Here is a 22,229-nt window from a genome sequence, read left to right on the forward strand (position 1 = left end):
AACACAACAAGAAGCTGCATAAATAGCAGCAGAGGCAGCCCGTAGAGTTGCTGATGAGATTATCGAAGATGGTGGGGGTTGAAGATTCAATATAAATCGACCCTTATTTGAAGACCAGTTTGAAAATAGGGTACCCAATCCTGGTATAGCATTGGGTAATTATGCTAGACCAGTCTACAATCAGGGATTGTCTAGTGTCAGACCTCCACCCGTAGCAGCGAATAATTTCTAGTTGAAGCAAGTCTTGCCTCAAACTATCCAGAACAATTGTGTCTTCAGAGGGAAGGTGATTGAATATCCTAAAACTCACTTGATGGATTTTGAGGAAATCGTGACCACCTTCCTGTACAACGGAGTGTCAAAAGATGTAGTCTACTTAAGGGAATTCCCCTTTTCAATGAAGGATGACGCGAAACATTTGCTTCGTAGCTTACCAGCTGGGTCGATTAGGACATGGGAATATATGACTAATAAGTTCCTTGACAAATACTTCTCAGCTGCAAAAACAGTTAAATTCATAAGGGAAATTCACAATTTCTGCCAAAAGGACGCTAAAACAATTTTTAAGGCTTGGGAAAGATTCAAAGAGATAGTGAGAAAGTGTCAGCATAATGGGATTGAATTGTCACTGCAACTTCAGGACTTTTGGGATGGCTTGACACCTTCCTCATGACGAACCCTGAGCACTACAGTTGGAGTTCCTTTAATGAAGAAGACTCCCGAGGATATTGTTGCAATTCTTGATGAACTCTCTGAAGATGCTAACAAATAGCCTGCTGAGAGTAATCATAGAAGAAAATCTATTAGGGTTCATCAAGTGTATTCTAACACATCAGTGCAAGCCCAGCTAGACGTCATGGCTAAAGAGATAAGAAATTTGACCTTAGCCAAGGTTCAGAACCAACCATCATCATTTGTGACTTTTGTGGAATGGGTCATCTAACGCATGAGTATCATGCCTCAGCTCCCGATAAAGTGGTGAATACTGTTGGAAGCTTTGACATAGAAAACCACGAGAGTGGTAATAATTTTAACTCTATGGAGAAGAGGCACCCAGACTTTTCTTAGAGTTCACCAAATGGTAGTCTGAACTTATGGCAGCAGAATAATCCGAGACCCCAGGGACAAAGAGCTTCAAGATTTTAGAATCAGTAGAGGAAGCAATATCTCCACATTCAAATCAGTCTAGCATGGAATATCTAATTAAGGCTTTCATTATTAAGACAGATGAGAGATTGAAAACCCATAGTGTAGTTATTCGAAACTTAGAGAGGCAAGTGGGGCATATTGCTAGTCTATTATCCGAGAAGTCTGTAGGAACCCTCTCTGCAGATACCAAAAGGAATCCAAATGAAACTATAAATGTAGTGTCTTTGAGGAATGGAAAAATATTGCAAGATCCGTTGGTCGCAGAGAAGGAGTTGACGGAAAATCAAGTTAAGAATGAAGGAGAGCAGATTAGTGATGAGCATCATAGGAATGAAGTGAGGGCAAAGCAAGAGGATAATCTGAAGAAGAAGAACAAATATGAAGTTCCAACAAGGAAGAAGAAAGACAAACAAAGAAGTAATGATGAGATTGAAGAGAGTAAATACATGCCTGCTCTACCTTTCCCTCTGAAGTAAAGAAGAGAGAAGCTGGACAAACAATTTGGGCTTTTCTAAAAGTGCTCAAGCATGTGCATGTAAATATACCTTTCACAGAGGTTCTTTCACAGATGCCAGCCTATGCTAAGTTCTTGAAAGAGATATGGTCTAAGAAGCGAAAGGTGGAAGAGACATCTGTGGTCAAGCTCACAGAGCATTGTAGTGCCATTCTGCAAAATAAGCTCTCTCAAAAGTGTGGAAACCCTGGGAGTCTTACTATACCCTGCTCTTTAATAAGTACTAAGTTTGAAAATCTTTATGTGATTTAGGTGCTTCTATTAATCGTATGTATCTATCTATTTTCAGGAAATTGGAAGGACAGATTGGAGAAATCATGTAGATACATGTGTCCTTGCAGCTGGCGGATCAAACCACAATCATACCTGAAGGAATAATGGAAGATATACTAGTTCAGGTGGATAAATTTATGTTCCCTGTAGACTTCATTGTGGTGAATATGGAAGAGAATAGGGAGATCCCTCTAATTCTAGGGAGACCCTTCTTGGCTATTGGCAGAGCTATTCTAGACATTCAGGAAAGGTAACTCATACTTAGAGTAGGGGAAGAAAGGGTAGTTTTCAAGATGGAAGGAGCAATGGGGGCCCAAAGAAGGAAGAAAATAAGCTCTCAACATGGATGTGTGCACTAGGTTGGGCGTGCAAAGGAGATACCGACTTCGATTCAGATCCGGACTAGATGAATTAAGGGAGTTTCCTTTACCTCTTGCTTTTTATTTGTATGTCATAGGGACATGACACAATTTAAAGTGTGGTGTGGGGGATGTAAATATGTACATGTATGTTTGTTTTCTTGTGTTTTTATTTTTGAAAAAAAAAATTAACTTTACCCGATGATGGATTTCCTCGACTATCTTCTTGAGGGATCAAAGTCTATTTTTTTTCTAGGTAGTGTAACAATTCCCCTTTGGTTTTTCTTTGTGCCGCAGTTCTTTTCCAAAGGTTTTGTTTGAATTGGGTGTAGTTAGTTTTTCATTTATTAGGAATAGTGAAGTCTTGTGCTATGGTAATAAATGGAGATAGTCGTTCTTGACTTTTGTTGTGCCTTGGGACCAGTGAGTGCCTTAGTCGTGAAGCCTAGGCTTAGTTCTTGGATCTTGGATAAGTGACTAAAATTATTTGATTTTGATGTTGCTTAACTACTTTGACTAGAGAGTCGGGATAAATCCGATCCTAAATGAGTTATGCGTCAATGAGTGTGTGAGATTTTGTTGATATTTTGTGTATGTCAATTGATGTATAGAACTTACCACGTGTGTTTGCAAAGCGAAATAGTAGTCTTGTTCAGTCTAGGAAGTGATATAGATAATTCTTTGTTGAGCCAATTATATGTTATGACCCGCCTAATTGTTGTGTATCCTAATTAGCCTATTTCAGCCCGTAATCCTACTTCTTTGGAACCACACTACAAGCCTGATCCATGTTGTTTGAATTAATGATTTGTTTGAACCTTTTAACTCTCGTGAGCACTTGAAACTGTTATGAGCTTGTTACGAGCTGAGTAGAGGTATGGTAGGCTTTTGAGTGGAACTAAGAATAATGGAGACAAGTGCACTAGTTGAAAATTTGTGAGAGCCACATGTAAGGAATTAAATGAAAAAATCATTCTGGACATTGAAAAGAAAAAAGGGTTTGTGTATGTAGTGAAAGAAACAATAAAGAGAAATTGATTCCTTGCTAGTGGTAGTTTTCATCGTCTATGTGCTTAAAGAAACCAAGAGCTTGAGGTTATTATGTTGTGAAGGTTGGGGTTTGGTTCAACACAAGTGTGGGATTTAATGTGTTAACGTATATGTATTGAAGTGCTTAGGGAGGTGTAGTCATTATATCCAAATGTATCATACCCGTCCCGCAGCCTATATTACAACCAATTAAAGTCCTACTTGATCCTTGACTGAATGAGCTCAAATTAGTAGATTACTACACTACGGGCAAGCCTATGGTACGTTTTCTATGGCGCATGAATTCTATTTTTAAAAGTGAGTTAATTCTTTCTATCTTGAGTTCCTATTTGTTCCTAATTTTTATGGTGTGTGGAATTATTCTCTATCTTTGGTGTGAAGGCACATGATTTGCGAAGGAAATGTAATGTCTTTGGCCTCTATATTAGATTAAGTGAGCGGGTTTTTGAAAAATATGTGGTATTTTTTAGTCGCGTCTTAAGGCTAGGATGTTATGATAGGGTGTTTGGTTTGTTGTAAATATTCTTGGCATGATAGGTTAGGGAAGTTGTTTGATGAAAAGGTCATCTCTATGTGAAGTCTAGTTTGATTGCTCGGGGATGAGCAATGGTTTAAGTGTGGGGTGATGATGGAAGGCTAGGAGCTCGTGTTTTCGCTACATTTTGCACTCTAGTTACTACAATTTGATTGTATTTAAGCCTAGTTGCTAATATATTGTACTTATTACGTGTGTTATATTATGTAGGATGTGATTTCGAGTGGAGAAACAAGTTTGGAGCTAATATGGATGTTTTGGAGCTTTGAAGTCTGAGTAGAATCCCAAGAAATTAAGTCGGAATCATGTTCGGGGGTCGAGGACCAAGTCTGAAAGTCAAAAAGTGAGAAAAAAAGATTACTCTAGAAAACCTGCACTACCGCATCGCGCGCTGTGTCGCGGGGCGTAGGACGCTAGTACAAAATTCCTACAAAGTGTGAAAATCAACTATCTGAATTTCTCCATAGGCACGCCGCGTATGTGCAAATTTGATAGAGTGTTTTTTCTACATCGGCTTGGAAAGGATAGTTTCGTCCGGGCATGTTTCTACATGGTATAAATACACCAAAAATATAATTTTTAGAATACTTTTGACCTTGGAAGATATGGAAGAGCATTGGAGGCTACAAGACACATGATTTTATCACCTTTCCATCAATTCAATACAGGAGTTTGGATTGTAACGTTAGATTGATGCTTTCTCACTCTTTAATTATATTTGTGATGACTTCCTCCATAATTATGGAGTAGTTTACCTTAGGGTTTGACATGATTTGGTGACTTGGTTGTTGTTTATAGATTTGACTACTACTTAATTATATTGCTTGAATTTATTGGAGGAGATATAATATAGTTGTGATTTTATTCTTTAGTGTTTAATCGGAAGAGAAACGTCTTATTGACTCTCATTGCAACGTATGCCTTAGTTTATTTTGGTGATTCTTCGATGTAATCGAGAGAGATTTTTGAGTTACCTTTTAAATTAATATTGAGAAATATTCGTGAGAAGTTTCTCTTAGATCACTCCTACAAATAGATTCTTGCAAGTTTCACCGCACTTCACATTAGTTTATTTGAAAGATTTAGATTTAACCGAGAGAGGAATCTAAATTGGAAGTATAAGCTAATCACCTATTGAATTCTTGAGAATCAATAGAACCTCAAGAAGTGAAATATAACAGTATCATATCCAGAATAACAATCTTGCACATGTCATATCAAAGCCCTTATTTCTCACATTGATAAGAAACCAACTATGTTAATCTCTAGTTCTTTGCAGTCAATTATCAATTACTTACTTTAGTAGTTAATCATAGTTCGTATTCATTCTAATCACGTTTTGATCATCCTGGATAGCAGTTAAACCAGGAATAACTATAGCATTATTTAAATCCAATCCCTGTGGAGACGTTAATCATACTATATTATCTTTGGCTAGCGAGTATCAAATTTGTATTGTGTTTTGCGCTCGTCAAGATCAAAGCCTCTTAGGGAAGTGACCAACTAACTCAGAGTTGGATAAAGTGCTTTGCCAAGTATCATAGTCCTAATGGTTTTGTATTTAGGACCCAAACCTTTAGAAAAATTAATGACCTTGCTATCATCATCTACAAGCTTGTGTATGGCAGCCAAGCCATCAAAAATGCCTTTGAATTACTTCAGATACTCATCGATGGTTCTGTTGCCAAGCTTGATGGTTTGAAGTTGTTGCTTCAACTGGAATTCCTATTGTCCTTTGTTGCCTGCAGATAGGTTTCTTCCAGGCATTCCTACATCTGTTTAGTACTGCATCTCACAATGAGATACATGTTCTCTTTTGACATTGTCCCAGATATCCAGCTCCTTAACAACACATCTTTTTTAGCCCAGTCATCAGCTATATAAGCCTTTTTGTCACTGCTTTTGTCAACTCCTTTGACACCGTCCTTATCACTGCTCTCATTGGTGCCTTCTACATTTATAATTTCTGGCTTTCTCTCAATGAGATAGTTCAACTGCATTACTTGGATAAGTTACATCATTTGTGTTCTCCATATTAGATAGTTAGAAGGTTTCAACTTCACAAGACATGAAGCTATTAATGAGATGATGAAGGGAGGCTGTTGAAAAGGTGTTGGAAGCCATATGAACAAAATTGTTATTGTGTAGCAAGAACTGAATTTTGGCAGCGAGATTGGCTTCAAAGAAGCTTTGATACCATGCGAAATTATGGCACAGAGACAATGTCGAGAAGGCAGTGTATTGATATATCAAAACCAGTTATACGAGCCCTATGTATTTATACAAGATTTTGATCCTACAATTTTGGCTATAGAGTAGAACACTTCTAGGATGGCCAATACAAGAGTCCTAATTCTAGTAGACTAAGACTAAGTAATCGTGTAGTTATCAGGTTTGTTAGCCTGATCATTATCTTCAACACAATGGTTCTAGAAGAACATGATTTTTCTTTTTTACAAAAATTATAGCATTAATAATAGGTTATAACGAAACCCTACGTTTGATTTGTATCCAAAATGTAAAACATGAATTATGTGAACACATGACAATCTACCATAATATCTTGATAGAGGGTGAGAAAACCCACCCATTTAGAGAATGCAATGAAAAGTTATAATCCTTTTTTCTTCAATTCTTTTCTTTAATTACACCAGGAGAGGAAGTCTGGGAAGGTAAGGAATGCTACACTATTGATGGGAACAAATCCTCCACTCAACTATAGAAGGCAGTAAACTCAGTGAGCTAGAGTTACAATCTTTTGAACTCTAACTATGGAAAAAGTTTTACTTGCAGTCAATGGTTACGTATTCAATTACTCCATCTATTTCAATGTCAGTAACAATATTTTATTCCAAAAAGAATATAGCTTTCTAAATTTGAAAAGAATTCAAGTTAGATTCTATTTTACTGTTAGTGATAAGTTTTTATAGCTACACAAATGTCTCCGTCTTGCTTTAGACCACAAATTTCAAAAAAAATTCTTTCTTTCTTAAATTTTTGTGTCCATTCAAACTTTGCCATGTAAAGTAAAAAGGAGGGAGTATAATTTAACGAAGTATAAGCTAATAAAAGTTTTTATAAACATAAAATGCAAGTAAACATTTTTCCTTTGAGTCTAAATTCAAATGGAATAATCCTACTTCAACATAAGGGAAGAGAATAAAAAGGGCCTATGTATGGGTTAATTTTCCAATGTGCATGATTGGCATTTGACCTTGAGAAGCTGGTAATTTTCCCCGACCAAGCCCTAAATGGTCCCTGTTCCGATCTTTTTATGGCCAAACCTATTCGACCAAAACCTACAAATAGACAAAAAAAAATAAGACAAAATATATACACTACTATATTAAATAACCTCATCAACATCTTGCATTTAAGATATTTCTTAGAGTTGCTGCAAAGATAACTTGCACATGGTTTCCGATAACAACGTGAAAACTATAAGCTAATCAGCTACTCCTTCATTTTAGTTGTCATTTACCATGACTTCTGCAGAGCTCAGATCCGTTTCTGTTTGAATCATTACACTTACAGAACGACAGAAAGAGAGAAAGAGAAATTTTAACATCTCGGTACTTGTATATATACCATGATTATGAACTTTTATTCCTTTAGTAGTACAACATGCATGGTAAACCTAATTAAGAGATCATAAGAAGTGACTACACTGATAGTTTTGTCCAATAATCTTCTTTCTAATTTACATCCCCACAATTTATACTAAAAAAGAAGAACTTGTTATTCCATATTTTTACTATGAGAATGAGTCAAACTAGTTAGGGTTGAACGCTTTGATGATAAGGGTAATAAGTTTTAGAACCCATAGGTAAATAATTCCCAGTTAAAGACGACATTGGAACAGGGAATCCAAGGCATCCTGAAGCAGCAGCAACTGGCCTAGTGGCTTCTACCTTTTCAAGGGACTGCACTTGCTTTTTCAAGAATTTCATGTAATGAATAGCTTCATCTAGCATAGATGCAGTGTCCATTTTGGTTCCCCCTGGTACTAATCTCTGAAGAATCCTTATCCTTTCACTTATCCTTTCTCTCCTATGGCGTGCCGCCACGCTTTGAGGATCGTTCGATATCTTCACATTCTTTCTCTTTGGTGGTTTTACTGATTCAGGGTCGATTTGAATTGGCTGCATTGCTGCTATTTTAAATATCATCTCCCTCATCGACGCCATAGAATTTCGCTTCACTGTATGGGAAGGATATGCACCAAAAGAGTTTCTCGAAGTTTCTTGAGGATGAATTACTGAGGGAGAGCCAGTGAATGAAATGGTGGAAGCTGGTACGTTCAAGAATGTGTGTGATTTATGGTAATCAATCATTTGAGATAAATTAGGATTAGTGTTGTTGTTGTTGTTACTGTTGCTACTTCCTTGTGGATTAGAATCCAACATTGGCATTTCATTCATATCAGAATAACCTTTGGATAAATCCTGCATCTGCATCATAAGCATCATTTCCATTTGATCTTCAGGAGCTGCAGATTTAAGCAAGTCAATATCCATGACTTTCTCTTATATAGAGTAAAGAAAAGAAAAGAAAAGATGATGATGTTATATCGGGAAGAGAAGAGTGTGAAGAGATTGGTTTACAGAGGGATGGGTAAGGTGAAGGGAAGAGTGAGAAGACTGAGAGTTTGATCAGAATGTTGCAGTGGGAAGGCAAATTAAGCTCAACTACTATAGCTGAGTATTAGGTTTTGGAGAAGAAATGAAAGAGGGATACTATAAAATAGTGATATCGGGAACAGACTACCACATTGGGAAGGCTATATATAACAAGTGGTTACATTATTATATACTCCTACTATATAAATTTATATGCTGTTTCAATTATTATAATATATCTCTACTTTCATTATGTCACCAAAGTTGGTAAACCTTTTTCCTTGCCCTTTTTCTTTTCCGTTCCTTCTTTAGTTTCCTTTTTCAATTTTGATAAATATATTATATTCCACCCTGAAAGAGATACAGTCCTTTCTTGCAGCTAGCTAGCTGGGACTCTAACAATGACACTCTACAATCGGTTGATCTTATATTAGCTAGAAGAAAGATTTTTGCATTATAAGTGTAGTTTAATTTGTTAGAGCACAATATTTAATATTGTTATCAAGTATAGTCGTTATCGCGTTACAAATATAATGATACTTTATAAACAATCTAATTATATAAATATCTATACACCGTTTAGTGTTTAAATAGAACTTAAACCCTAGCCAAAAAAGAATCCAACCGCTTCAGATTTAGTTAAATACCATAGTTAATTCAGACTTAGACAGGTCATGTTAGTTTTCTTAGTGCAAGGTCATTTACTAGCGGAAACAAAGAATCACTGCATCGGCGTGTATTTACTTGGTATTTATACTAATGGAAGATAGTAATATGTGTCCGATGGAATATTCGAGAATGCACAATATTTAAAGGATGACTACAAATCCATCGTTTAAAAGAAGAAAAAAATCAATTAGTGGTTTTATTTTTTTCCCATTTTCCTTTTTTTTTTTGGATATAAGTCATAAAATGCACGACCTTTCTAATATGTATAGAGCATATTTAACTAATAAAAAATATTGTAATTATGATCTATTTTAAGAGTATTTCCCGAAAAGAAAAGTTAAGAATATCTAACTAGGGAAAGAGTAAAGATGGAAGAATTTTTTTTGAATGAAAAGGTATGAGAGCACCATTTGGATGGTTCAGATCTACCAATTACTATTGGCAAGGGATGCCATAAGTGCTTTTGGTGGTGCATGAACGGTAGAAATATTAAATACAAATTAATTAATGTATATTGAATGGAACAATATATCAATCTATATGGAGTATTTTTTTATATATATATAGTACTAGTCTTTAGGGTACGCGCGATGCGTATTTTGTGTTAATGAGTATAAATTTTAAAAGAATTCCATAAATTTTAAATTGAAAATTGTGTTTGAGTTATCATAAGAAAAGTTAAAGAAAAAGGATACAAGTTTTTTAAAATAATAATTATTGTATCTTAGTTATCTAATTATTCAATTTAGGAAGAAACGTTGCACTACGTATCTTTCGATAAAAATGGGTATTATCAGTGTGCTTTTATTTTAGAACTCCTATATTACATATATTTTATATATGTTTACTTATGTAAAGTACGTAACTTTCCTAAAGTTCAAATATTTACATTAGTGCTCAATTTGATGTGTTTATTTGAATTGAAGTGGTAGCATCTAAAAAGAACTTAAAGTTTTAAATATTAGGACTCATACCTAATCTAAATAAGGAAGGGTTGAATAAATAAAATTTAGTTGATTTCAAAGTTTTAATAATTAGGGGAATAATTAAATGACTATTTTGTTTAGTATGATATTTATTACACCCTCCGTTTTAATTTATGTGAACCCATTTGACTGAGCACGAAGTTTAAGAAAAAAGAGAAGACTTTTGAACTTGTGGTGTAAAATGAGGCACATATATTTTGTGTGGCTATAAATCATTACATAAATATAAATTATTTTTAAATAAAGAAAGTAGTCATTCTTTTTGGCACGGACTAAAAAAGAAATAAATTCACATAAATTGAAACGGATAGAGTATTAAAGAGTAAAAAGGGCGAATGACATTTCGCTAAAAATTTTTGTGTTTTTAATATAGCTGAGATATAGATAATGTTGCCCTTTTAATTTTTACTACTATTTTCTTTTAAAGAACCCTAGCTAGAGCCCCACTCACATGACAGATGTCAGAGATCTCATGCTCACCCCATGAATTATATCCCCATTTAAATGAGTCAAGTCGCCGGTGACGATATGTCGGCGATAATAGATCCGTTACCGGAGATGCTTTCGTACACCTGTCAATCATCAAGTGGGAATGAGGCCTAAGGGGTAAGTTCAAGGGGTGATAAACGGGCGGGTCGGGTCGAATATGGACTGAGTTGAAAATAAATAATGCAAAAACGAAAAAATATCCAATTCAGACCGTATTTAATACATATAGAAAATGAGTTAACCGGCGTATAATATGAATATCCATAGTAATCATGACTTCTTGTATATGATCACTAATGGAAAACTTCTTAGTCTTCCAAACTTGAGAAACTCCTAATTTGAGTCGCTACAAATATAAAAGTTAAACCATTAGTTATCTATTTTTTAAACGGATAATATAGATTTTATTCATATTTGACCCATTTTTAAAAAGTTTATTATCCAACTCATTTTTGAACGGATAACATGACTAACTGTTTTTTAAGAGAATAACATGGCTAACTATTTTTTCTCCGTTATACCACCACTAGTTAGTTCTATTATTTAATGTGTATGCAATTTTTATCATGATATATCGACTGCTACAGCTTATAGTTTTGTTAATTTGGAGGAGGGAGTGGGGTGGGTTGGGGAACGCATTTCGAGGCGGATCAAATTCTGCCATGTCTGCTAGTACTGCTTCATTGTGTTGTTTTATTAATAACTCACTAGAGGTGAAGTGATAAAATTTACAAATTAAAATATTCATGTAGCAGCTCAGGTAAACTTCTATGACATTATTATGGAACTTCACCTATCGAATTTTAAACTTCATAATAATAATTATTAGTTTTAAATTACATGACCGAAAAATAGCTAAATACGGGTGAATGCACCCTAGGCCACGTTACGTCAGTCATACCGAAAATTTCTACTTGAACATATATGCTTAAACGAAGACGAGTCTAAGATTTCTGGAACATAGGTGCACCCTTATAAAAAAGAGAAAAAAAATATTAAGTGGAAATTAATTCATATTTTTTTGAGTAAATAATTAAGTATTGAATCAAGTGTATCATTCAACATTTATGAAATATGTGTGCTAATAGATAATATTGGATCAATTCAAGAAAATACGTACAAAAAATACCTAATTCGGCGGAGGGACCATGGGTTCACGTGCCCTATAGTTAAATACGGGTGAATGCACCCTAGGCCACGTTATTTACTTCTAATTTCTTTCAATGAAGTTTCTAAGATATACTACTACATGTTGAAACCACAATACTAATTTCTCGGAAGGTGAGGGTAATTAGAAAAGAATTTAAGATATATACATTCTCAAGTAAATAATTTTCTACATTACGAGCTCATTCAAAGGATATTTATATATAGTCTTCCTTAAAATCCCTATTACATGGAATTTACGGTCTTAAAAATAAGTGTCACGCCCCAAACCTAGGGAGGCGTGGTCGGCAATAGATATAGGGAACTGTGCTCAACATCACGCTATTTCGGCGTGCAACCCAATTCACATATGATACCTGTGGCAGCGTGCCACCCGATCCAACCATGTTACCCGTGGCAGCGTGCGACCCGATCCACACTTAATAATCTAAGTAAAATACACCTCGAACCGTAACGCTTATACTCACGAATGCCTGAATATCAACCATAAGCACGCCAAGTGCATAATACAAATCCTGGGGAGACGGGTAGCGCCATACGCTATAAAACTCAAACACAACTAAGGTGCGATATATGATCTGCATCTCGAGAGCCACCCTGTTTACATAATACCACCGCTGTGCGGGACCTCAGCACATTGTACAAATAATCAAGCCATCCCACAGCCCACACGGCACTATAAAGTACCACATGAAATAACTGGCAACAAAATTAACATCCCACGCCCGAATATTCTTCCATCATGAATGTTATGCTGCACGAACATACCCAGGCTGGTGTAGAGTATACTTCCACATATGGACCCATCAACGGACCTCAAACCGATTTTTTTTTATCATATCACACTTGGGTAAATAATCTCTCCAGGATCCACAATGACCCTTTTTCCTATGACACGCAAGAACAACCATCGAATTCGAAACAAACTTTCACAATTCTCAACCAACTGAATAGAGCGCCCTTCAGGCATAATTTCTCAAATTAGCGATAGTACCACAATCTCCATGCTTGGTCTTAATCCCTGATCAATTATGTGACTATAGGTCATACTCACACAATCTTCCCGTGGAATATGCTCTCACGACCTTCTGCAGCAGATAACAAGTCTGTGCATCCATACCACCGGCCACACAAATGCTGTAGAGCAAAATCAAAAATCCGCAAATCAATACACAAAGCCTCTCACATAGGACACGGATCTCAGGTGACGCTAAAAACAATACCAGCTTACTCTAAACATTTGAATCCTTCCCTGCTCGTTCGAGCTCGTGGCATCCCTGTCAATACCGAACTGCAACCTCGATCCTCAACTTCCAATTTCCATACCACTCACCGCATTTATCATGCCGTTACGCGATAAATACATATATTCACCATAGCCCTTGAATTACTAGTAGAATTAAATACTTCACTGGCTAGAACCTTCCACTTAGCATCATTTCAGAAGGGCCAATGCAACACGCAACCGAATTTGACCAAATAGTAGAAAAAGATACAACCTCAAACCGTGATCTCAACCTTCATAACTCTTCCGAAATCCATTTATACAACAAAGCTATTTGAATCAACTACCTCAAAAAAAATCAAATTACGGCGGCCGTCAAGCCGCCCAAGTACCACTACAACCACCTGTATAACTTAACACGCTGAAGGAACTGATCATCGCCACCATCATGCTAATTCAACCATTGCTAACCGATCCGACTTCTTCTAATTTACTCTGGACTTGCCCTAGGAATAATAATAACTCCATTCAAACATCATGAACCCAAATCCGCACTCATCCTGAGTGACCTCATTTCATGAGACCACATTGTCTCCAAAACTCACGAACCATCTCACACCCTCCTTATGCGCATATTGCATCTTCAACTGGTACACCTATTCTGGAAAATCCCTCTATGAATCCGAAGTTATTTTCTTCCATTCCTCTAATGCTATACCGCAACCCAAAGATAACGTAGAACACTCCAAGCCCCTTTCATAATCTGTTGCAAAAGCTCGATACTTAACCATATTATAGGCTCGAAATCCTTAGGCACCAAACTTTAACGTTTGAATCCACTAGGACCGTTGTTGAGAGTCACCCATTCCGACCTGGTCCCGAATATAATCAACTCCAAGGCTCTCCTAGCAATTGAACACTCTCTCAAAGAAGCACCCGGCTGAATCACCTTCCTTGTACATCACATCAACACGAAGCATAGACTCTGAGTCTTCCCAAAGCCTGAATATGGCACACATTCCCTAAATCCTTTGCTGAAATTACCACTGATATTTTCTTTCCTTAGTTGTAATGACCCACCAATACACCGATAACCAGAAATCTCACAAATAGACAACCATGCAATCCAATTATAGACAGTGGGGCTATTCCACTTAGCATGAAGCTACAATTATATAAATCTGGAACCCACCAAGACTCCTTATCCCCCATTGACACAATCTCGCATAATCGACCCACCAATTTCCTTGAAATCCTTATGTTAAACATTTCATGAACATTCTGAATCACTAGCCACATTTACATACTTGACCTCTTACTGGATAGTCAGTAAAATTCTTCGTATAAGCTCCATCAACACCCCGCAAACCGCTAATCTGCTTACGGGAGATATCTCACATGTGAAAATTCCATGCTGACATCCTCCAACAATGCTGCATCGAGTACTATTACCACAAAACCAATAAACCATCCTGAGCTCATGCTCGTTCACCAGCTGTACAAGTTCGTTCACTCCCCGTTGACATCAACAAAGGTACGACAATACATTCCAATCCAAAGTCATGTTGTATCCTACTTCCTATTAAGCAACTCCCTCCTGTCACACCCAATCTTTCTCAATATAGTAGCCAATATTCCAAATTAATCCCGTAAACCTAGTCATTATCCACCATGAATACCAAATTACTCCAAACTTTCCCCAAGGAGTATAGCTATCCTAGCACAGAACCCATATGTTACTCTGCCGCTCTCCCACTTTGGTCAAACCCTCTCCTTTAAGCAACTACTCGACTTCTGTTTCTCACACTTGGCCTTCTAGGAACTTAACCACCACAATACACTCCCACATGTCCTTCCTCATCCTCCATTGCCCAGTCATTGCCTTTCCTCAAAATCCATCTCTGTAGCACTTGAACCAATATATCGCTACCAGCTTTAAACTTCTCTAAAGATCATCCTTCTCGAGCCATCAACACTAGGAACACTGATTCAATCCTGAACCACTGCACACCGCGATTTCTGACAGCTGCTTCCCCGACACCAATTCCTAACACCCCGCCGTAAAGGCGAGTTGAAAAAAACCATAACACCGGCGAACCTTAACGCATTTAACAAGGCGATGACACCGCATCACAATTGAGAACTCTACCATGCTCAAAAATATCAAGCCTCATTACTCCATCAACCTCAAACCTGAACATTCATAGTACGATTACATTTCCTTTGCTGGGATTAAATGTCGAACCCCTACATCATGTACTGAGAAAAACTTTCTTTCAAGTCATTCACTGTGTCGGCACATAAATGAGCACCCCGCCATTACATTAATTCCGCGAGATGTACCCCGCCATTACATCAATTCCAGAAAATCCCCAAAAATGATTATTGTCCGTGACTGCCTTATATAGGCACAGGTGCTTCGGCGATTTGTACCTTGCGTTGTACAGGTTGTACCTCGTATTACAAGTTTTTCCTTGTTGGACACCTTTTACTAAAACGTCCATAACTCCTTGTAGAAATATCTAAATGACAAACGGTTTAAAGAATTAGAAACTAGACTCGAAAATCTTTCATTTGATAGGTTGTCCACCATATAACTCCTTATATATATATATATATATATATATATATATATATATATATATATAGGCATGCTCGTCCAAAGTTAGGTTTTGTGTGTACTCATTTGGAACTTTAGTCTATCATGTAATTTTTAACTTGACTTAGACTTAGGGCTTTCCTTAGACCCCACATTACTTATAATATGACTCGTACACTTATTAACATATGAACCTGCTGGAACCTTCAAATCCTGATTCCGAGGTCGTTTACTCAAAAAATCCAACCTTAGTTAATTCTTCTAACTTAAAGCTTTCGAAATGAGAATTTTCTTTCCAAATCAACTCCGAACTTCCCAAAATTCAATTCCGACCATGCGTACAAGTCATAATACCTGAAGTGAAGCTGCTTAGGGCCTCAAACCGCTGAACAACATGCTAGGGCTCAAAAATACCGGTCGAGTCGTTACATGGTAACTCCGGGGGAGTGAAGCTTACCAATCAAGCTGATATGTGGATATGTCTACTGGGAAGGTCTATCCAGCTATATATCAAAATCTGCATGCATGAAATGCAGCGTTCCCGACAAAAGAGACGTCAGCACGAAATAATGTACCGAGTATGCAAGGCAATAGAATAACTAAAAGTTTAAACTGAACTGATAATATAATAACTGAAAGTAACTAGGAGTCAAAGATGATCTGAAGATATGCTTACATGATGATATTGACTCAATTCTCTCAATATAGTAAGTAAAATAGCTATTCAGGCCTATAAGGCTCGGTAGGTGTAACTGCTCAGCCATAGTAGACTCGATCATAGGCGCTCGGCCATATTAGACTCGGTATCTAAATCACTATTCGGCCTTCTGCGTTTGCTCATTGGCACTCGGTCACAGTAGGCTCAGTATATAACTTACCATCTAATCAGAGGCTGCCCAATAGGGACCTGCATAGCTCGATGGTGGTAAAAATAAGATATGTTATCTGTAACTGTTACAGTACATAAATATGACTTGATGGTGTAAAAACTCCTTACACTAACGATGTATATCACTTAAATCCATTAGGAGAAAAACTTGAAAGTACTTTCGAAAGAAGAAATATAGTTCGCAGTGGTAAAGATACATCATTTAATACCTTTATAATTGAATTGCATAATGCTCAAAACCTACTACTATACGAGGTTCATAATGTAGGAGTTTTTTTTGGTTGTTGTAAAAGCCAATCACCCATGCTTTCACCTCCTGTGGTGTTGGGGGGTTTGGCTAGACCCCTACCATTTCTATTATATAAACAAAAAGTACAACCGATGGGGACATTAAACCTTACCTCTTGGATACCTTTTCTACTATGAGAGAGTAAGAGTGTATGGGCAAAAATACATTGTCAGACCATTTCCTCTCAATATATACAGAGTTTACTTACAAAAAAATTAATTTTTTATATCTAATTCTAAAAGAAGGAACTTTCCACATATCCATGAAGAAAAGCCCCTTGGTAGCTCTTGGAACTTGCCGGAAATCAGTGTGAATGATGCCTTCAGTGGATGTAGTAGCCTCCTTGGCAAACCAATCTGCCACCTGATTTGCCTCACTAAAGCGATGGTTGACAAATGCATTGTTCTTTTCCAGAATATCAGTGAGGTCTTCAACCTCTTTTCTTAGAATGTTGTTGTCCAGTTTTTTGTTTTGCAGCATGTCCCGAATCACCGTAGAGTCGATTTCCACCATGAAGTTGGTAATTACTTTGTTTATACACCATTCATAACCAAATTTGATGGCCTTCAGTTCTGCCCCGTTATTGCTACTACAGTCAATAGGTATCGAGAAGGACATGACAAAACCTATTGCCTCATTTCTCAGAATTCCTCCGATTCCTAGTTTCCCATTTTGCTTGTTAAAGCTCCCGTCGGTATTCAATTTTAATTTTCCTTGATGAGGCATCTCTCATAGCACACTTCTCTATATTGGAATTGATTTCAGATGCTCAATCATCTCACAGTTTTTATACCAAAGTTTATGAGTCATAAGAGAGGGATATTTCCTGCTAATCGCAGCATTGGAGTTCCAGATAATCTACGACTTCATCTTGTCATGAACAAATTTTTTTCCATCTCCAAATTTGCAAGAAGTATAACTTCTCCATAATTCCCAGCAAATAGCGATTGGTAAGATGTGTAGTGCCATCTTATGGACCACATTCTTTGGTTTCCTTTGCCACCATTAAGCAAGAACTCTACTAATGGAACTAGAGTTATATTGGATTCCCAAAGAATTTTCATAAGTTACTAGAAGCCTCACTATCAATGAAAACATGATGCAAGCTCTCAAATTGTGGAGTATTATAGCAATTGCACTTTGAAGCTTGTTGATTACCAAACTTTCTAATAGTGTCATCAAAGGGTAGTTTCTTCTGAATTATTCTCCAAACAAGGAGGGACATTTTGAAAGGGATACAATCATGCCAAACATTACCAACCAAGGGATTTTATTGTTTAGTAGTTCTAATCATCTGCCAAGCCGATGAATTAGAGTAGTGCCCATTTTCTGTAAGACTCCAAATTGTCAGGTCATTTTGATTCTGCCTACCTTTAGTAACGTTCATGACATGTTGAACAATATGATTGGACAGCATTTGCTCTGATTTATCTAATATTCCACCTATTATTCCTGAAAAATTATGAGACTTGAACCTTACAAGGGGTGTTAGTATGATTAACCACTTTAGCAAGTGGCCCTTTACCTGTCCAGTTGTCCCACCAAAACCTATAGTTCCCTATGTTAATATTCCAAAGAATATTTTCTTCTGCTTTCTCTCTCACATGAAGAAGAACTTTCCAAGGATGAGAATTGCCAGAGGCTATAGCTTTACTGACTGGATGGGCTATAATACAATATTTAGCTTGAAGATACTCAGCCCATAAGGATGGACATGTTCTGAACCTCCACCACCTTTTAATGTTACAAATTTTGTTAATGTCCTCCATTTTCCTAATTCCAATACCACCTTCTTCCTTTGGAAAACACAAATTTTTTCATGAACTCCAATGAAACTTATTTTTGTCACCAATTGATCCCCAAATAAATCTCGCAAAATGGTTTTCAATGAGTTTAAGAGTAGATTTTGGAGGGCTCATGGCAGAGAGGGTGTATAAAGGGAGCATTGTAACATATTTTTAATGATGACTACCTTACCTCCGTAGGATAACAATCTTCCTTGCCAACCACTGATCCTCTTTACTATCTTTGCAACCATCTCCTCAAAGTAACTGATTTTCTTCCTTCCCACGTATATAGGACACCCCAAGTAATTAAAAGGAAATTGCTCGTCCATGAAACTGGTGGCATTTCTGATTCTATTGATTCTCCCCGCTTTAGTATTTGGAGCAGTGATGAAAAAGCTCTTGTTGGCATTGAGCTTCTGACCCGATGCCTTTTTAAATTTATGAATTTTCTCCATAATCAACCTGATCGACTTGTTATTGCTTGCTGAGAAAATAATTATATCATCTATATAAGCGAGGTGATTAATCTGAGGTCCTCTCGTTGGCATTGTGAATAAAGTAAAATTTTCATTCTCGTGAAGCTTGTTGAGAAGTCTTGTCAGCACTTCCGATCCTAAAATGAATAAAGATGGAGACAGAGGATCACCCTGCTTCAGCACTTGGGAGGAAGTAAAAAATCCATTCCTAGTGCCATTGATAATAATGGAATACCAAACATTGGATATAAGGTTTCCTGTCATGTTGATTCATTTCTCTAAGAATCCAAATTTCCTCATCACAACATTAATGAAATCCCATGACATCCTATCGTAAGCTTTTTCCATATCCAGTTTAATAAAAATATTTCCACCCTTGTTGTAGCCGTTTATTCCCTAAACAATTTTCTGAGCAAGGAGGACATTTTCAGTGATCAATCTATCTTTGACAAAATCACTTTGGTTATTGGATATCAGTTTAGGAAGGAGCAGATTCAATCTTCTGGACGGGATTTTGGAGATAATTTTATTAGAGACATTACTAAGACTAATAGGTCTTAGATCAGAAAATGTCTCCGGAGATTTCAACCTTGGAATAAGCACAAGAAATGTATGAGAATAATACTTAGTGAGCCGATTGCCATTGAAGAAACCCTGAACAAATTGAATGATATCGTATTTAAAAATATCCCAACAGCTATGATAGAAGGCCCCATTGTAACCATCCGGGCCAGCAACACTATCACTATAAATATTGAAGACTACCTCTCTTATTTCCTATTCCGTAGGCATTGAGGTCATAATATCATTCTCTTCTTCAGTAATAATATTTGGAATGCATTCAATGATATCCATCTTGAACTCCTTTTTAGGGAGATTAAAGAGTTTCTCATAATGCTTGATTGTAGCTTTCGTAATTTTCTCTTCACTTCTAACCCAATTACTTTTTTGATTTTTTATTATGTGAATCTGAATCTTCCTTCTCCTTTCCCTTATAATACTATGAAAGTATGTTGTATTACAATCACCTTCTTCGAACCATTGAATTTGTGATTTTTGCTTCAACAAAGACTCTTGCATCGCTTGCCATTTAATGTACTCTGCTTGGCCTTTGTTGAGGTTCTACTTGATGTGCTATGTATTAATCACTTGGTATAATTCTTCTAAGACTTCCACTTCCATTTCCCACTTGATCACCTGGTCATAAACATTACCAATGCTTTCTCTGGACCATTGAGATAGTTTGTTACTAAGAATTTTCAGCTTTTGATGTAGCCTCCACATGGGGTTGCCCTGAACATGAGTGTCCCATACTTCTTTAACCAACTTATAAAAGTCTGGCTGCTTAGTCCAGAAATTAAGAAATCTGAAGTAACTGATCTTATTCGTTTGGTTGTCCTGACATTTGAACAATAGAGGCCTATGGTCAGAACCAGAATTGTTAAGATGTTTGACAATACAATTTTGAAAAAGTTGAGCCCAAGTGTCATTAATGAAGATTCTATCTAGTCTCTTCCAAACTCTTTTCCTTGGCCTCCAATTATTACACCATGTATATTTAGGGCCAATAAATCCAAAATCTCACACCTCACAGTGGTCCATACAATTGGAAAAGTCAAAACTTTTAGCCATTCTATGAGGATTTCCACCCAACTTTTCATCCGGATCCATGATAACGTTGAAGTCACCAACTATACACCATGGACCACTGATGATTGAATACGTATCTTCAAGACTACTCCATAACTCTTTCCTCTCCAGAGTTGTACATTTAGCATAGACCATTGTTATGTTGAGCTCCATATCCAGTAAATCATGATTTAGTTTAATCGTAATTTGTTGTTCCTCATTGGCAAGGATAACTGTTTTATAATTCTATTTCCAGAAATACCAAATTTTCCCATTGGTGTTAGCTTGACAGTGCTGAAAGCCCAAGTACCTCATGTATCCTTCAATCTTATTCTTGTTGATAAACGGTTCCATGATGGATACAAAGTCTTTATTGTTGATATGACAAAGATTTTTCAATCTAGGCAAGGCCTTCTTAGACCTCACTCCCCTTATATTCCATATTATTGCACTAATCATGGAATATGTGAGAGAGTGGATCAACTTTGACTCCTTCCCCTGGAGGAAGAATGCATTTTTTCTTTAGTTTTTCTAATTTTTCTATTTCTGCTTCTGCCTCTTTTAATAAGAAAGATTCCCTGTTTGTTGGATATCTCTTTTAAGTGAGTTTCAGCCGGGTCATCAGGTTGTTTGTTAAAAGTTTCTGCACTGTTGATTGAAAGAGACATACTAGCATTCACAACTTCTTCCTCAACAGTCTTGCTATTGTCTTGCATTCTCTTCTCATCAAGGTTGTATCCGCCAAGGTCCACCACAACTTGAATTCCAGGATGCTTTTTGATTTCTGATGGAAATGACTCTGACTGTGTATTAGATACCCCTTGATTGATATTATTCTTTGGATCCCTCATGTTGACACTCCCCGAGTCTTGACTAGAAACCATAGTGTTGGTTCCAACCTTTTCTTCTTCAAGTTGTTGATCTCCTTATTTCTTGTTGTAATTGATATCCTCAGCTTCATTAGAATTGCTTTCATCCACCTTCTCTATGGTATCAAAACTGACCTTAGAGGCCGTTTTCTGATTATTCTCAATATTCATCCTTTTGTTGTTCCCAATCACCCCTAATTCCTTAAGACCATCTTCAATGACAGTATTTAAAGCAATTGGTTTACCTCCAGTAACAGTCTTGGACATGTTCTTCTTGTTCTTTTTCAACAAGGCTTGAACATCACAGAGCTTTTCTCTTTTGGCATCATTTTCTTCTTTTTCTTTATATCATTTTTCTTAGTCTTATCAGGTACACGGTCTTCTTTTTCCTTCTGATCACCAATGTTGTTTGGAGCTTGTGTCTTGTTATTTTCATGTGAACAATCCTTCCTCATCTCATCCTTTTGTCCATTATCCTCTTTGTTTACAATCATCTTTCCTTCTATAATTTTGTTCTGTTTCTTTTTTCTATTTCTTTTTGTGTTTGGAACTTGTCAATTCTCCTTTTCATTGACTTCATCTTTTTTGAATTCCAGCTTGTTGTTGATCTCCTCATTTTGTTTCCCTTTACTTGATTCCCCTGTTTTATTATTTTT

At 36.7% G+C, this 22,229-nt stretch overlaps 3 protein-coding genes across 3 annotated transcripts; 1 reads left to right on the forward strand and 2 right to left on the reverse strand.

Moving 5' to 3' along the window:
* The first annotated feature begins 1,190 nt into the window (after window positions 1–1,190).
* Window positions 1,191–5,632, forward strand: LOC142169755 (uncharacterized). Its single transcript, XM_075231662.1, has 4 exons — window positions 1,191–1,484; window positions 1,718–1,906; window positions 2,005–2,186; window positions 5,509–5,632. The coding sequence occupies exons 1-4, from the start codon at window positions 1,191–1,193 to the stop codon at window positions 5,630–5,632; spliced, it is 789 nt and encodes a 262-aa protein (XP_075087763.1).
* Window positions 5,633–7,428: 1,796 nt separating this feature from the next.
* Window positions 7,429–8,648, reverse strand: LOC107798130 (transcription factor HEC1-like). The gene has a single exon (XM_016621093.2). It carries the CDS (start codon window positions 8,395–8,397, stop codon window positions 7,657–7,659), a length of 741 nt encoding a protein of 246 aa, XP_016476579.1. The 5' UTR covers window positions 8,398–8,648; the 3' UTR covers window positions 7,429–7,656.
* Window positions 8,649–17,016: 8,368 nt separating this feature from the next.
* Window positions 17,017–17,538, reverse strand: LOC142169756 (uncharacterized). The gene has a single exon (XM_075231663.1). It carries the CDS (start codon window positions 17,536–17,538, stop codon window positions 17,017–17,019), a length of 522 nt encoding a protein of 173 aa, XP_075087764.1.
* Between the last annotated feature and the right edge of the window lie 4,691 nt (window positions 17,539–22,229).

The sequence above is a fragment of the Nicotiana tabacum genome, chromosome 15 (genome assembly GCF_000715075.1).
Source record: "Nicotiana tabacum cultivar K326 chromosome 15, ASM71507v2, whole genome shotgun sequence".
Lineage (NCBI taxonomy): Eukaryota > Viridiplantae > Streptophyta > Magnoliopsida > Solanales > Solanaceae > Nicotiana > Nicotiana tabacum.